Source organism: Cryptomeria japonica, chromosome 11 (genome assembly GCF_030272615.1).
Source record: "Cryptomeria japonica chromosome 11, Sugi_1.0, whole genome shotgun sequence".
Classification (NCBI taxonomy): Eukaryota; Viridiplantae; Streptophyta; class Pinopsida; order Cupressales; family Cupressaceae; genus Cryptomeria; species Cryptomeria japonica.
Genome location: NC_081415.1, coordinates 297,061,314 through 297,079,115, shown reverse-complemented (window position 1 = coordinate 297,079,115; position 17,802 = coordinate 297,061,314). Strand labels below are relative to the sequence as shown.

At 35.4% G+C, this 17,802-nt stretch overlaps 1 protein-coding gene and 1 long non-coding RNA gene across 3 annotated transcripts in view; one reads left to right on the top strand and one right to left on the bottom strand.

The window, feature by feature from the left end:
* The window catches only part of LOC131072247 (uncharacterized), a 231,890-nt gene that overhangs the window by 147,450 nt on the left and 66,638 nt on the right, over positions 1–17,802 (top strand). For both annotated transcript variants that reach the window (XM_058008365.2, XM_058008375.2), the window contains 3 exons: positions 10,343–10,405; positions 10,695–10,754; positions 10,904–11,065. In XM_058008365.2, the coding sequence (XP_057864348.2) occupies positions 10,343–10,405; positions 10,695–10,754; positions 10,904–11,065 (285 nt within the window). The remainder of the gene's footprint in view (positions 1–10,342; positions 10,406–10,694; positions 10,755–10,903; positions 11,066–17,802) is intronic.
* Positions 1–17,802, bottom strand: part of LOC131072258 (uncharacterized) — a 168,473-nt gene that overhangs the window by 84,318 nt on the left and 66,353 nt on the right. The window lies entirely within an intron of this gene.

The window sequence follows — 17,802 nt, the reverse complement described above, 5'->3', positions numbered from 1 at the left end:
AAGACTTAGGAACTTGGGAACTTCGGGGTTCCGGAGTTTCGGGATCAAGGAAGGTAAGACTTAGGGACTTCTTTTAGACAAGACCACTTCACACTTCATGATTCCATTGTTTTCTCTTTGATCAACTGAGGCAGCGCTGGTCCATAGGACATATCTTTGATCGGTTCTCACTGATGGACCAAGGGTGTCATAAAATGACAACCATGTGTTATGCGAGTTCCTTTCCCTAGTGATGTACATTATTAAAAGATTAAAGAAGGAATGGTTAGCCATAGAATGTTGGTCATCAAAGGATGTCTTTTGTCTCTTTCCAAACTACTTACAACAAGGAAGTACACCCCGAAAAGATGTAGATAATCAATTCAAGCTCAAACCCAATAGCAAACCTACTTTTAGATGCCCTTATAGTTTATGTTGCGCAGCCAGAGGTCAAAAAAGTCATCCCCAGATTACTTGAGAAATGATAAATACAACCATCACACTCCCCTCCAGTGCACCCATTAATAAAATTAAATAGCAGTTAATGAAGCTCATTGATACACCATTCAAGTCAAATTTTCCATCTACATTGATCAGTACATATTTTGAGAACAAACAGGGATTTCAAGAGAAAACCATAGTCATCATACTACTAATATGCACACTATTAACAATGACATCAAGAATATTCTAGGCGTCAACTAGCACAATCGTTCACTATTTTGACTTTCCTTTGATCCTATTTAAATTTTATTATTTTGAAGATGAAGGTTTATTGTTTCACCAAATCATTATTGCATTGTCCAAAATTTTCACTGTATAGACAAGATTTTCTACTGGGTTTTGTTGCACCGATTTTAATTTCTACTACTTTGACTGAACACTCAATCTTACCTGAAAACTGAGGCTTAGTTGATTATTTAACTTGGTGACTATTAATTTTGTGCTTTGATACTCATTGCACTTGTTCATTATGATTTTTATAATTTATTTGTTGACCAATGATTGACTCTAAAAATTAGAGCTAGAATCTTTATATGTAGTTGTACTTCCTTAAACCGAATTATATGTTGAGACTCCAGTAAAAGATTTTATTTTGGGGGATTTATAAATCATCACGTTAGGAAAGTTTCAATCATCAAGGCAGTGTTGTGAATCCTCCTGTTGTTAGGGTTGTATATTGTTGCATCTTGATGTTATAATATGGAGGATGTCCATATATCATCCTATTATTGGGGAGGTTTGTAAATTGTCACACGAACAAAAATTGATATTAAGTTACAGTTTTAGAGGCTTCTAATAGGTTTAGAAATCAACAGTTTTAGAAGCATGTACACAACTATAACAAATAATTGTCTTAAAACATAACTTTATGTAGAATGGATTGAATTGCATAAAGATGATTCTAATCCCTAGGGGCTTTTGCCTTAGGAGAATTGCAATTTACAACCATTATCAATTTTTTAATGTGATACTATTTATTTGTGTGCACAAATGGTTGAGCAAGTTCAAATTGACCTTTAGGATGAAAACAAGAATGCAATAAGACAAGCTAAATATGACCCTACAACATTTGGAAGGTGCTGCCCAAACATAGGGAAAAAGATGACTTTTAGTATATACAGATCCTGATGAAGACTTCGCTAATTTTGTTGATGCTCTACCTGGTGGTGCAGATCGCAACTGGTATGGACAATATGATACCTATGTTAAATTTAGAACCAGAAAGATAAAAAACTCAGAAATCTGAAACAAGAAATCTTACAAGAACACAAAACCACAAAATCTTATCCTGGGAAAACCCTCCACCTGAGGATGAAAAACTCAGCCACACTAAAATGAGCTTTATTAACAATACAAATCTGATGGAGTGTTGTCACGCTTCACAAGCAATGATAGATACTACAATTAATAGAATAAAAATAAACTTCTGAGAATGGTTTCCTCCATTCACACGACATATACTCCTTTTACAATGTATATTAGCACCTGAATCATACACACAAAGATAACAAAGAAAAAGCCCGAACAAATCGCAGTAGCTACAAAGATAGCGTTCTTCCAACCCGACACAGATGATCACTGAAGTATATATAATAAATTGTCTACATAAAAATTGCACCGCACTTTTTATATAATCTGTTATACTGCACTCCACATACAAGTTGTTACACCGAGCATTGTTAAGGAAGAACAAGAACACGTAGATAGCCAGAGATGAAGGAAGGCAGAGAGATAAGACATCATAAACTCGACGTCAATTACTAAAGAATGTGTAACTCCTCTTGCACTGACAGTAAACACATAGCCGATGACGCGCATAAGTCTTATACACCGATGGAAGGCTAAATGAAAGAATTTCTTCCCAGAAGAAATACGAAAGAAAAATTAAAAAAACAGCTGGTGACGTGAAGCATCCATAAGTGCATGATCAAGAGGGGTGGTGACAAATATAAACAAGAACGAAAATACTTCCAGCAACTTGGAAGCAAGGAAATAATCTGCAACAAACAACGAGCTCAAGAGGTCGAACAAAATCACAAACTGAGAAAGGATGCAAACAGCAAGACGAATCTCACAGACATTGTAGGAAATGATGTCTTCTGGAGTTACAAACCTTAACAACCTAGTTAATGCACTCATTTAAAAAAGATATGCTCGTGGGGCAATACAAAGATTTCCATTTTTTGAGTCCAAAGATCTATATTTATAAACTTTGAGCAGACATCCAAACAGAGGGAAGACTATTTGAGCAAAGTGCTTTGCAAAGAAATGTTCTTGTAGCTAGATAAAAGATTAAAACATATTGAGGCCCTTAAGAAAGGAGTTGTTAAAACTGCTAAGATATCTTTTTGATTTGAAAAGAAGGTAGAGAAGAAAGAAGATCTGACTTCTCTTATTTTAAAACCATAGCTATCAATCAAACCCAACCCTCCAATGCCTCTCTTGTAAATCCTTGTCATGTATTCTAAACCATGGAGTAAGAGACATTAATGCAATTGTTATGTGATTTTTTCCCCAAGAGAAGAGAAAGTTATGGAATAATACTTTAGAACTAAAAGGGAGATAGAAAAATAAAGGATATTATGATCCTTTAACTAGAATAGAGATTAATGAAGAATATTTATTTAAAGCTTTGTTAATGAATAAATGTATTTATTAAATAATTATTAAAAGGCAATATTTGTGAAAGGGTGTGATGGTTTGAAAACCACCACTCAAGGAAGAAGAAGGTGGTTTGGTGGGCTATGGGCATGGGAGAAGGGGCACACAAAGTGTTCAACTTAGGGTACAGAGTACACCCGGGACTGTCGTGACTAGGGCTATTGCTTAGGGGAAGCATGTGTGTTGGTTCTTAATAAGAACTAGGTCCTCCTAAAGAAAGCCATAGCTATGCAGGGCCAAGACCACTGAAATCTTCCTAGGGTGAGAATCATGCTTCGCAAACTCTGCGAGTACTCGTTGAGTTGTCGAGTACTCTGTTTTTTTACTACACGAGTTTTTACAAGCTTAACTCATGAGTTTTTACAAACTCGCAAAAAAAGTAGGTAAAAAGCTGAAATGGGTAAAACGCCTTGGTCCGCCCTATGTTGTTTGCTATTGTCTTCTTCAAAATTCACTAGGCCCTTCCTCATGGTTTTTTAGACTTATTTGATACATTTTGTAAGAATTTCACCAAAAAAAATGTTTTTTTTTAGAAATTTTAATTTTTAGTACATTATAAGTTGTCAAGTTTTTGCCGATTCAAAATTATTGGGCTTGCCTACTCTCCAAGTCCCAGTCTGCAAACTTTAATGAGAATGACCATTCCAAGTGTGTCAGTTCAGATAAGTATTAGAAACCCTTGATGTTCAAAGATATTGGGAATAATATATATAACAATTTGATGATAATATGATTGAATTATGTGGTTGTGTTATTTAATTTACTATGTTAATTATTTAATTTAGAATTTTTACCAGATTATCACATGTATAGTTTACATTGGTTATTTTACATTAGTTATTCACATTTATTTTAATAACATTACATTTTGTAAATTACTGTAACTCTAATATTTAATCTATTAAATCTATTGCTTATAGTTAAATAACTAGGGAGAAAAGTGGAATTACAGTAACACAAAATATCTTTGTATAGCAGAAGATATGTAACCATCTAAGCCAAAATTTGGATCCCATATTGAATGTACTCCTCAGCAACCTGATGTTGAGAATAAACTTGAATACGAGTCTCCACCAATGGTAGAGATAGAGGAATCCTCATTATTGCTAGTGGCAACTGGTTTAGACCACCTCGATACATTCAAGTTCTTTTCCCATTAAGAAAAGCGTAATGTCCCCTTCTTAGCAGCGATCAGTTCAGTTGGCCATTAGCCTATCCCGGAGACTTGTAGGCTAGTCGAGAGCATAAATTAGGGTTTCCTATCTCTAGGAGGATGTTTCAGCGTTTTTTATGGCTTGCATGTTGGAGTTTGTTAGTTTGGGTTCTGGATTCCTTCTGGGTTTTCGGAAAGCTTCACAATGATGATACATGCATAGCAAGCAGTGGAGTTTGACAAAATTACTATTTTTAGTAAGTGGAGGTAAGGGCAGCTTATATCTCTGGGTTTTCTAGGGTTTTCAGAGAGCTTCGCAATGGTGTAACATGCAAATGAATCTAAAGAGTTTTTCCGAACATACTATTTTTAGTAAGTTGCGATGGCTGCTCAAAATGTGGTAAAAATCACTTTGGAAACACTTACTATTTTTAGCAGTATGCTATTTTTAGTAAGTACTATTTTTAGCAATTCTAATTTTGGTAGGTTCCTATGGTCCAGTTCAGTTGGTTATTTCTGGCAATGCAGTTTCAGTATTTTGGCCCTCAGCTCAATATGGCAGTTGTTCAATATTTGAGGAAAAGTATTTTTTTAACATATTTTAATGCCTTGTCATGAGATTTATATATATCTTTATTATTGACTTGGACAACTTAAGGGAATGAAGTTGTATTTTAAGTCCTAAGTTAATTTGGCATTATATTTTACTTCCTCATTTGGACACCAAAGTTCAATTTTATAATTTATGTCAATATTATTAGCATTTTAATTAAGTTCTAATGCTCCCCTTTGTTGGTCGACTTGGAGTGAATGGGGCGATGAAATACCAATGCCAAATTAATATGAAATGAAATTGCATTTGGTTTGGCACCATTTGGAGTGAGCTTGAATTTAAATTTGGAGACTCAAGAAGCTATAAATAAGAGTGTTGGGCTCTTATTTTGGGGATGCTTGATTATTGATATTGTTATGCTGCCAGATTGGTGCCAGTTGAGCTTCGAAGTTGAGAGCTTCCAAGCAACCATCAGTGCTTGAGAGATAGCACCTAGCTGGTCTAATGAGACTATCTTTCATTCAGAGAGATAGAGTGAGCTGATAGAATGGATTGTGAGCCTATTTTCAGTATTTTGAGTGTTTTGGTGTGTTTCTAGCTTGCTGGTTTTGGGTGGCTATAGCTTATTTTAATTCATAATTCGCAGTCTGTGTATCCGTTCATTCTAGGTAATAGCTCGTTGGAAGCCCCTCTGCTGGGCGGTTTTTCATCTGGAGGCTTGTATTATGAGGTGGAGTGTGTGGTCGAGTTTCCTTGCTGACCGTACCATTTCAGCCTTGCCCTAGGGCCGCAAGCAGAATTCTCAATGAGGTTTGATGTGGTTGTTGGGTTGGGGTTTGATCACCTTCCCCCTAGCCTTCTTTCGGCACTGATTTGGAGCTGTTTGGTGGAGTTTTGAGAGAGTTACGGGCATTTATGTGTTGCTGGTTCGTTTCTGGTATTGCTGGTAATTCATTTCAGATTTGGTTAAGTGTGTATTTGGCTAGTTATTTCAGAGGTATCTTATTGTAATTCCTTGGAGTACTTTCATTTCTATTTAGAGATTGAAATCATATTGTACTAACAGTATTTGCAGGATAAAATATTGTAAGATTGATTCAATAGTACTAAACAATCCATCTCTCTGCAATATGCTTGTATCACCCACTGCATAAGTGGAAGAGGCTGCCTTAGCCACCTATTTCTCTATTTTACTGTACTCCAGTCCTCCCGCTGAATAAGTGGTCGATTGATTATTTAATGTTCTCTGTCCTCCCGCTGCATAAGTGGTCGAGTGATAGTTTTTGTTTATGCATAGTCCTCCTGCTGGAAAGTGGTCGAATGATTGTCTTAATCTATCTCTATTTGGCTTCTAAATTGGCTGGTCATACCGCCAAGGAATTGTTATTTTCTACTGTTCTTACTTCACCCACTGAAAAGTGGAAGTGGCTGGTTTAACCACCAATTGTATTCATCATGATATTTCTTACTGCTAATGCTAATGGGTGGTGATCTTGTGTTAAAAAATTGAAAAACAAATTGTGGGGGACATCTCAAAAAGACAGGTTTTCATCATGATGGATCTTAGAAATACTTTAAAACAAATCTGCAGGTTGGACCTTCATGTAGATACCTCTGAAAACTTTCCCAAAAGACTCCTAGGTCACTAAAATAATCAATGCCAGGAGCTAATAGTTGGTTATTATACATTGAAAGACATTTTTTATGTTGTAGATGTTGGAGGCGTTGATGTTACTTTAAGTGTACAGTGGTTGCTCTTTAGACATAATCAACAAATTATCAAGATGTGTTTCTTATATTCAAGCAGGGAGACGATGAATATGCTATCAAGTCCTTAACTCCGAAGGAGATACATGTAGTTTACTCCTATCAGATGGAGAACATCTAGAACAGGCATATTGGCTTCATGTTTCACCTATATTGCATGGATGTTAATCAATCTGACCAACAAGAACAAATTTCAGGAATTCCTAAGTTGCTTCATTAGTAGTAACTTGTTTTTCAGGACCTTCTAAAGGAGCTTTCCCCAAGTACAAGAATAGAGCATATTCGTTGAAATTGACCCTATAAATGGACCTAAAATTGCCCATCCTTACAGACGTTGTCCTTCCACAAATTTGATAGTTAGAGGCTTGTGTAGGAGTTGCCGGAAATTGGAATCAGTTTACCTAATGCCTTTCCATATGCTCCACCCATGGTCTTAGCCAAGAAGAAGGATGGATCCCATCTCTTGTGCATTGATTATGGAATGCTTAACTGGATTGCCATTAAAAACAAATTTCCAATTCTTAGGATCAATGAGCTACACAAAGCCAAATATTTATCAAGATCTAAAGATTGACCTTTGCTATGGTTATTAACATATCTCAGTTTGGCTTCAAGATAAAAAAATGAATACATTTTAGACTCAACAAGGGCACTACTAATCCCTAGTTGTGTCTTTCGGCATTTGTAGTGCTTCTACTACATTCAAAGCCTTGATAAATAGAATCTTCTGTCAATCATTTTGTGAACTTACAGTAAGTTAGCAATAGAGCACTTAAAATTCCTAAATATTGTGCTCTCTGTTTTAGCTAAGGAGTTGAAGTGCAAGTTCGCAAAAGTATCCCTGCAGTAACATAGCCGTATTGATTATCTACAGGATGTGAATATTTGCCCTACCATATTGATTATCTACAAGATGTGCATACTTGCCCTGCAAACATCAAGGTCATATATGATTAGCCTATGGCCCTATACCCAAGACATTTAAGTAACATCGGGGTTGCCTAGGATTGGTAAGGTTTAATAGAAGATTTGTGAGAAAACTCTATGCAAGAGCATGACCCTTGACTGAATTTGACAAAAACAATTCTGTTGTCAAGTCTGCAAGGACACAAGAATCATTTGAAGAACTCAATCGTACCCTTGTCTCATATTTGTCCAAGCCCTTTATCATTCAATGCAATGCCCTTGGATTTGGCTTGGCTGCAGTACTTTTGCAGGGTAACTCACCAAATGCTTTTGAAAGTAGGACTTTGAATGACTAAGAAAAGTGCATGTCCACATACTGTATGATGTTGTTGGCCATCTTATATGGAATGTCTAAATGACAAATTATTTGGGAATAAATTTTTACCAGGAATAACCATTTCAGACTAAAACATCTTTTGTCACAGGGAACACTTAAATGGGACCAACAGAAATGGATTGATCAATAACATTGAGATGAGGCACCTATCTTCAATGCCATCTTTGTTATCCAACCTGCTTGGTTAGTGTAAACTTTGTAGCTCTACATCAATGACAATGATACAACTCAGCTTATACAAGACATTGCAAAGGGTAGAAGGGAAAGGCTTTGTTAGTCAAAAGTTACATTATATTCTTTTGAGATCACATAAACTTCCAATCTGGATCACTACTCATACAAAAGGCAATCAAACATAAGCACACATCACCCATTACAAAGGCATATTCAAAAAACCTATAGGAATATAACTGTTAGTTCCTTTTGGCAGAAAATTTATATTATCATTCTCAATTTTATAGACAAAACTCAAATGTAATACCTATCAAGTTATCAACACAATAATGTGGAGACCTTCCCACCTCCTGGATTACTTCAGCCAAACGCTGTTCCTAGTCCAAAATGGAATATTGTCTCAATGGATTTCATCTCAAGTCTGCCACAATCAGAAGGTACGGATGAAATATTTGTTGAGGTAGATACTTTGACAAAGTATGCACATTTCATTCATGTGACTAATTCAATGTCTAATGGGTAAAAGATTGCAAAAGTATATTTTTAGCATATGTTTAAGTTGCATGGAGTCCCACAATGTATCATTTGTGATTGGAATCAATCTTCAAGAGCTATTTTTTGCAAGAACTCTTCAAGCTGTTGGGGTGACATTAAACACGAATCCATTCTACCATCTCCAAAATAGATGGCAAACTGAGGTAGCAAGTAAATGCTGGGAGAGCTACCTTATGATATATGCAACAGGCAAATAAGAGAAATGGGTAGAATGGACTTGCAGAATATTAGTACAACACCACCTACCACTCTGCTCTCAAGATGACTTGATTCAAATATGCTTTAAAATTATAACCTTTATCGCATCTAGACTAGGTAGTTCATTGAGGGAAAATGCCTGCAGCAGTTGACACATTGGAAGAAATACAAAACGTCCTTATATTGCTGAAGCCTGAAGGGCAATTAGGCAATGAGTGCAAATAGGATGAAGAAGCAAGCTTTGGGAATAAAGTTCTTTTTAGGGGAGAACATGTTGTGTACCCAGGCATAACAGATTGTTAATTTTGTTACCCTTATGTTTTAAGCATGTAGTTATAACCCCTAATATTAATTATTATATAATTAATGTTTCATCTCCCGAGGATGAATGAAGAGTTGAATGATAAGTAGACATCGGTTGATTAAGGTTTTTTATCCATTGAGTATACAGAGATGGAGAGCCCTAAAAGGCATATCTCTTATTGCTTATCAAACATATTTGTTAATAGAATATGAAGAACTGCCATTGTATGAGTACTGTTACAGCCAGATCTGCAAGTGCAATCTATCTAGACAAGCAGATGCTTCCATCTTTGCATATTTATTTGGTCAATATTTTCTGTATTGCATTTTATGTGACCTGTTTAGGAATGATAGTCAATTCAGAAATTGGGTTGGAAAAGCGCAAAGACTAAATAAAAGAGGGAGGTCTAATATAGGAAAAATTAAAAATACGTTTACTAAGGCAGCTTCCTTGGGCCATCTGGGATGGTTCTCAGGTGGAAAGCAACCATCCAAAAGACAGCAAAAAGAAAGTGGAAGCCTTATTAGAACCCATGTAATGGTCATTCGAATTGTAAATTTGCAATAATATAATGCTGAGAGCAGTTGAGACCCTGTGAAGTTACAGCAAAGGATTTTCAATTATAAGACACAAGAAATTCAAAAAGTCACAGGATCTGCAAATAATTGATTTTTGCATTATATTTCCATTGAAATCAGGTTTGAAATTTGGCTAAATCTTCCTTGTATGAGACTCTTATTTAGTATATATAAGAAGCTAATTAGTATTTGACCTCACTTTTAAAAGTAAATCTGTATTACTATCCCATGCTTCAAATCTGCTCTTCGTTCTTCTACGACTATCCTTAATAAGAGAATGAATTTCTAAAAAATATGCAATCCTATCTCTCCTCATATATACACTTAATGTCTTCTAAATTAACTTAAGAAAAGATAATAAATTGTTTGCCCCATTGGTGAATGCCTGATGCTTGATCATGAGCCTGGAGAATGAAATCAAAAGCACAGATCTTGTGATCCACTGTTAAATGCTAAACAATTCTGCTTTATATGTTACCTTTGAAAGAAACCCATGTCTAATAAACAGGTATATGATTAAGATTTCTTTAATGTTCTTTGTAATATCAATAAAGGGAATGAATGATGCATAAGAAAGCTTTACATTAAAATGTTTTTTGTGGTCTCAATGCAGAGCAATGATTTGTTCTCGTTGTTTCTAGATGAGACGATGACGTATTCTTCTGCAATCTTCAAGGTTTGTCCTTGGTTTCCCAACATATCAGTTGTGGGTATCATACATTATGCTTTGAACTTTATTGCTTGAATTCAGAATTAATAAATAATTGACCTTTCAGCACATATCTAACAATCATCAAATATAATTATAAGTGTCCTCAGAATGATCCCCACTTACGGTTACATGAATATTTTGGACTATTGTCCATGATAAAATATAAAATACATACATGTTATCCTTTACTTATATTTGGAAATGAACTTCAGGGACCATGATATTTATACACATATTTGGGAATGAATTTCAGGGACCACATGAGCCGCTGAAGGATGCCCAGATGCGAAAAATACATTTATTGATAGACAAAGTGAGCCAACCTGGTTGTACATGTTTAGATTCAAATAATTTCCTTTACACACTCTATAAGGACAAACAAAATTCAATTGATAGATGCCTTAAGTGACTATTTGTATTATGTTCTATTAATTCATTTATGGTCTTCAAAGCTTTAACCAGGCTCGATTAGATGCTAGCCATGAATTGCTAGAAATTGGTTGTGGCTGGGGTAGTTTAGCCATAGAAGTTGTCAAGCGAACTGGATGCAAATACACAGGAATTACTTTATCAGAAGAGCAACTGAAGTTTGCACAGAAGAAAGTTGAAGAGGCTTGCCTTCAGGTAGATATTTCTAAGATACATTACAAATTTACCATTCCTTGCATATGCAGTTTCTTCTTGCTACAACCTTCTGTTGTACTGTGTTTGGAGAAATTGACTCCTTTTGGGTTTCACTGTTTTGGCAAAGAGAATAAGAAACAGAAAATCTTCATGGATATACAATATGCACACACTGCAGTTTTTTCTTTTCTCATCAACCACATTTTTGTCGGGGGTTGGATAACTGCAACATGCAGCTAACTACTTGGTTGATTTCAGGCAAAAAAATGGAGACAATAAATAAAATTTTAATTTATGATATAAGAAATTTCAAGTGACAAAAAAAAGATGGGTAATGATGGTATCACAATATAATTTGAAATGATTTGAAATGAACTCTCAAGCCAGATGGCATTGTTTTAGACTTTTAGTAAACTATAACATACGCTACGAATACCAAAGCATGACAATCAACAACAAATTCCTACATGGAGCATCAGAAAACAGTAAACACTAAAAGCGTCCAGAAATTGGTACATAAAAATATTGGCAAGTTCTACCCTAATTATTGGAATCACTGTTCCATACAGAAAATTGAATACTCCAGATTGTAAAAAATAGCCAATGCCTTCTAAAGGTCTAGCACCTTTAATTTCAACCAAATATAACCACATACTGTCTATTGGTAGATTATTTAGTAACTGTTTATATTGTAAGCCACCAAACTATAATGTCTCAATACACTTCCACATTTTGGTTTTGGTGTGTTGTTTATTATCACAAGTAACAAGAAAAATGCTGAAAATGATTAAAAGGTAAAAAGATTTTCAAGGGGATATGACACAGTGAAGAATGAGATATTAAGTTGACAGTAGGCCAAATCTAATGGCATAATATCAGATTCCTACATGAATTTGACATCCTTTTTAATCATGCTTGAGCCCGAATATGTTTCCGAGACATAGTGTAATGGCTTTTAATGTGGAGCATCTTCATTAAAAGACATATTTCACTTACTGCTCGTCATTTTTCCTGTTCAGTCCTTTTAGAATTTTTAAATTACTGTACTTAACAGTTTGTTCAACTGCTCGCATTTGTGGAGGAATTTGGGAAAGAGCTATACTTCACCAACGATTTTTAGATTTAGAGAGTCCAAATAGGAGTTGTTCAAATACAGATTCTTTAGGGCTGTGTACAATTAAAGGGAATCATTTTTAGTTTGGAGCAGTTTTCTTTTGGGGGCCAATGTCTTCCATTAGAGAGGAAGCACAGATAGAAGTAAGAGGCAGGGAAGGAATTTGATTGTATGTTGGTATTTTGAAATTTGTGTCTGTAATGCAAATTTTGGCTGCATATCCTTTCTGTTAACTCTCTCAATTTCGTTGTGTTTGCTTTCAATATCCAGATTGAAACACCAACTTGTAGAAACAAAGATTTGTATCCTGATGTGAAGGCTTTCACTATTTGTTCTCCACCATATATCAACACTGGAACTGCGAACTACATCATGTATTCAAACAGAATTAAGAAGGTTAAGAGAAGACTGCATTAAGTGGACAAAGAATCGGTTTCCAGAATTTATCTTGTAGGATCACCTTAGGTCTGCATCAGTTTGGTATCAGAGCATCTTAAGATGCTGAGGATCGAGACTTTGTGAGAAGAATTTTAATGGTTCAATGGATAGCAGTAGACATGGCTGTGGATGCAAGGATGGAGTTTTGTCGTTATGTAAGAAAGAGGATAACTATATTGGAAGAAAGAATAAGATGAAGGCAGAGGCAAAAACAAACCAAGGACCAGAAAACATAGTTGCAAAAACTAGAGTTTGAGTTGAGAGTTATGGTGCATGTTGGAGGAGCATGAGGAATGCAATAATAAAACGGAAAAAGAAAAAGAAATCTACAGCAAAGGCATTTAAGAGTTGTGAGAGGTGAAAAAGAATGGTGAGAATAAATACTCACCTTGTGAGCAAGAGTTATATTCTGAGAGGAAAGCCATAGAGTCAAAGATAGCCAAAGGATAGAATTGTTAGAATAGGGAAAGATAAAATCCCTTGAAGAATTGGCAAAATATTTAATGGATAGAAGATCCTTAAATGTGATCTTCCTAGAGTTTTAGAGAGCAGAGATAGATGAATGTTGTGAAGATAAAGAGGATGAGTGGAATGAAGTTGTTGAGTTGTGTTACCCTGAAGAAGGGGAAGGTATTAAAGATTAGAAGTAAAAGGAGAAGAGCTGGAATATTGGTATGAAGCTGTTTTGTATTACCCTGAAGAAATAGAACTAGGCATTGAAGATTACATTACAAGAGGAGAAGAATTGAGAGATACAATGAAGAGGAATACGGTATATCACACAAGGTGGCTCAAGATGTTTTAGTAGTGGAAGCAATCCACATTAGAGAAGAAGCTGCAGGAAAGATAGAGATCTTTGAGAGCCTCGTTTGTGATAAAGTCCTATTCATTTTAAAGAACATAACCTTCCAGAAGCAATTAGAGGAATATCTAGAGAATCTTATTGCTGATGAAAAGAGAATAGAAGATCATCACTTTCTTAAAAAGAAGTAAGAGGAATGACTAAGGGTAGAAGCAGAAGCACAAACATTTGTTGCGTAACAAAGGAGAGAAATGCATAAATGGAGTTGTCTTGTGAACATCATGCAGAGCTAGGAAACAAAGATATCCTCACAAAAGATGAATTGGAAAGCATGCCTAAATGGCATAATGCAAAGAACAAAGAAACTAATATGCGTTTTTTGTTTTTGATGGTTTATATGGAGAAGCAAAAGAAGGTAGTATGAGTGATGCAAAGAGCTGCAATGATTTTCAATTAAGGAGGACCACTAACCCTACAATAAGTTGTGAAAAGAGAAAAAGGGGAAATTGGCTCAAGAGAATTATGTGTAATATCCCTTGGCTAATCTGACCCTGTTTTTGCTTATTTGAACACCAAGGAATATTGTCAAACATTTGGCATACAATGTTTGAAGCCGCTGTAGTGAATTCTTTCTTTGTCTTCTTTGGGTTTGTAGGCTGCAAATGAAGTTATGGAAAGCTTCTAACAATGCAAAGTTGTTATAGAAATGATATACTAGCTGTTTTAGACCTTTCCACACATATGTAATGACTGAAATTAACTAGTACAGCTAGTTGACATTAAGACAAACACTTGTCATGCATCCCAAAGTACACCTACAGCCATTAGGCATTTAAGCAAACAATTGGCATGAAAGCTAAATGGCTGATCAATGTTGAATGTGGAATATGCAAATTATATCTCCATTAAACATATGCAACCTCCAAATATTTCATGATATAATCATAATAGAAAAATGATGCAATGAAGTAATGATTTTCTAATACAATGACCATAGATAGAAAACCTGGTATTTCAATGGCTGCCTTGATATATTGGTTTGATTCTCCTCATATGCAAATCCCTTGTCACATATATATAGCTGCTCAACCTCTCTAAATCCCCTTCTATAGAACACCAACTAGTGTAGCGCACTGTTCATGCGCACTGTTCACGGCACTGTTCATGCGCACTGTAGCAGCAAGAACAAACTTGCAATCTGCTCTTAAAACCTTGAATAATTTGTTGCCAAATAAGGATGATTCACAACCAATTATAAATGTTCTCCAACAATAAACTTCAAACCCTTGTAGAAAACTTCACCAATTTGCACAAATGAAAGAACTGAAGTATTCTTTCCCACAACTGCAATAATTCAGGTGTTATTTCACACCTTCAAAATTGCTATCAATAGGAAGTTTTCGTTTCCTATGATCAAAGAAGAAAATTGCGAAAGCCCTAGGCTCCACAATAAAAATCAATCAAAATACTATTCATCAACTGGATGCCGAGAATGAACTCTTGCTTTTCCTTTTATTCTTTCCTTAAGAGAGCTCAAACACCTTCCTGGCCAATGTGGGATAAAAGATTTATTCCCACATTAAATTATTCACTTAACGCACTTTATTATATTAAAGTGACTTTATTATTATAAAGTTACTTTAGAACTTTATAATAATATTAAAATATTAAATAAATCACTTAAGTCACTTAAACTTTAATATCTCTTGATGTACTTGTCTGATTGCTAAGCCGTCTGAGCCAGGAGTCGACTCTCCCTGTTCTCCATGTGATTGGATGCCTGTCTAAAAATAGAAACCCTGAATAGTGACTTACTATAAATAGTAAGTATGTGGAACTGAGTCTAGAAATAGCTGCAAAGGCCAATCAAGGTCGACACTGCCAATAAGCTCTGCTCAGGTGTCTTACTATTAATAGGAACCCTGACTCTCCCAAAATAGTAACTTACTATAAATAGTAAGTGTGCCAATCTGAGTCAAAAAACCTGTGCAAAGGCCAAAACCTGAATCCAGCTGAAGAGTAATGTCTCTAATCACCAAGTAACTGCCACACGAGGCCCTCTATCAATAATTGTTAGCCTACGAGGGTCAAATGATAGGCTAATTCTTACAAACTCTAATGCTCGCAAAATGGGGACATTACATTATGGTCCAACAAGTAGTTGTAAGCAATGCAAGAGAAAATGTGGAAAAACACAAAGATATCCTATTTGGTGGAAGGGAAAGTCATGGCCTTATTTGGGTCAAAAAGATGGTTCTACCATCTAACCTAAGCTCTTACTTGGATGTTTGATGCAATGGCTTCCCAAGGTAAGAGTGATCCTATAACACTCAAAAGAGAGAAAAAAAGAGAACAATGGTAGTAGTTGTGTTCTTAAGTGGGAGAAAATAAAATTTTTTCTATCATCATTTTGTTCCACAATCCGTGTGAACCAATCCGTTAGTTACATGTGTTTTTTGATGACAATGAAGTGCAATAGATTGTTGCGGTAATACACACTCTAGTCTACAATGTGTCTAACATAGTTCTGGAGAACTATTAACATTCACTCCATATTCTGTTTTGTTCCATCTTTGGAGCAACACAGTGTGTAATCAGTGTACAATGCCTTTTATTATGTTTTGATAATATGTTTTATCTAACTATATATAAATTCTTTGTCAACTATGGGTAATTATAAGAATGAGTTAGTCGATAATTGTGTTCCTCTTGGCAATTGTCAGGTCCTTCAAATAGATTTTGCATTGTCAAGGAAAGCAATATGATCTAGTCAAATCAAGCCTAGTCCTTGGATAAACATCTCTAGTCTAATTCTATAATAATTTCATTTGAGAATAAATATATACTTTTACTCTATTTTGTATATATTATTAATTTTTTTCACTATTTCAAGTATTCATTTTATCATTTGGTAGTAAACATTGACACCATTGCTTTAAAAGAGATCAGGTCATATTTGAGAGAATCATGCCCTTAAACCCCAATAAAGGCAGGAAGAGACCACAAGGTAGTCAAGAGCTAGAGATCAAGTGATCTTTAAGGATTGAAGACCAAAGAGAACGGAGAAGAAGACTATAAGCAATAACTAAAGAAACCCCAAAACCCCAATAGTACAAGTTCAAAGTTAAGGGCCATCCCCAGAAAGAAGTCGAAGTCGGAGCCACAATAAAAATAAATAAATATTTCCACTACAACACAACATATAAAGGGAGAGTGGAGAAGATAGCCAAGCACTTACCACTACATCTTTCCAACCAAGTGAAATATCAACATAACCTTCTCTAGATGAGGTAAGTTGGGAGACAAAATCAGATTTCTTCACAAAATTGTATGAGGGTATCTTTCGAGGCATCAAAAGGTTGTTGATCAAAGGAGAAGAAGTTGAGCTAAGGGTGTATAAAAGAAAATCTAAAGACGAAACAAGTGCATAGAACATTGATGCTGAGGGAAGAGGAGAGGATTCCTACATGGCTGAGAGTGCAAATGAAGCACTGGAATGTCTGAAGCAAAACTCCCTAACAAGTAGGTTCTAAGCTCTAGGTTTGCATTAGAATGAAACCATGGTAAGCCCTACTGCAGAAAAGAAAAGTTACCCAAGTTTATAGGTAATGGATCAAAGGATTTTGTGAGGCATTGTAAGACTTGTGAAACAATTTGGACAACAAAAGGGTATGATAAGACAAGTTGGTTATAGTGTTTTCCACACCTTGCAAGGTGTTGAAATTTACTGGTATACAAAAATTAACCAAGCCTCTTGAAACACATGGGAGAGATTGAAGGTGGTCTTTAAAGAACAGTTTGAGTTCCTTCCTGTTGCTCATGAAATACTAGTAAAAATTTACAATATAGAACAAGGTAAGCACAAAACATACAAGCTTATAATCATAGACTTAAAGAATTGCTTGTAAATTTAGAGAAAAAAACAGTTGACAGTCTCAAGAAAAGATGGTTCATTGAAATTCTACTTCCATCATGAAGAAAAACATGAAGGTAGTACCATCCTGTTCCAATGCAAAATCCTACAATCAAGCAATGGACATAGAAAGTGAAGGCAAAATGTCCTCTTATGGTAAAAGGAAAACAAAGGAAGATGGAAGTTTATGTGATGGTGAAACAAGAATGGTACAAGCGCTTCAAAGGGACTTGCTTTGAATAATGAAATAATTGAAGGTAGAGAAAGAAACTAGCAAAGAAACTAATGAACTATGGTGTACTAACTGCAAAAGTGAAGGTCACACCAAAGGCAATTGTCCTAGAAAATTGTTTTGTAAGATTTGTGAATTATGGGCCATTCAATAAAAGAGTGCCCATATATTTTGAAGACCAAGATTGCATAAGTACTCTTTACATAGGGAGAGAAGTTCACTCCACCGAAGCCACATA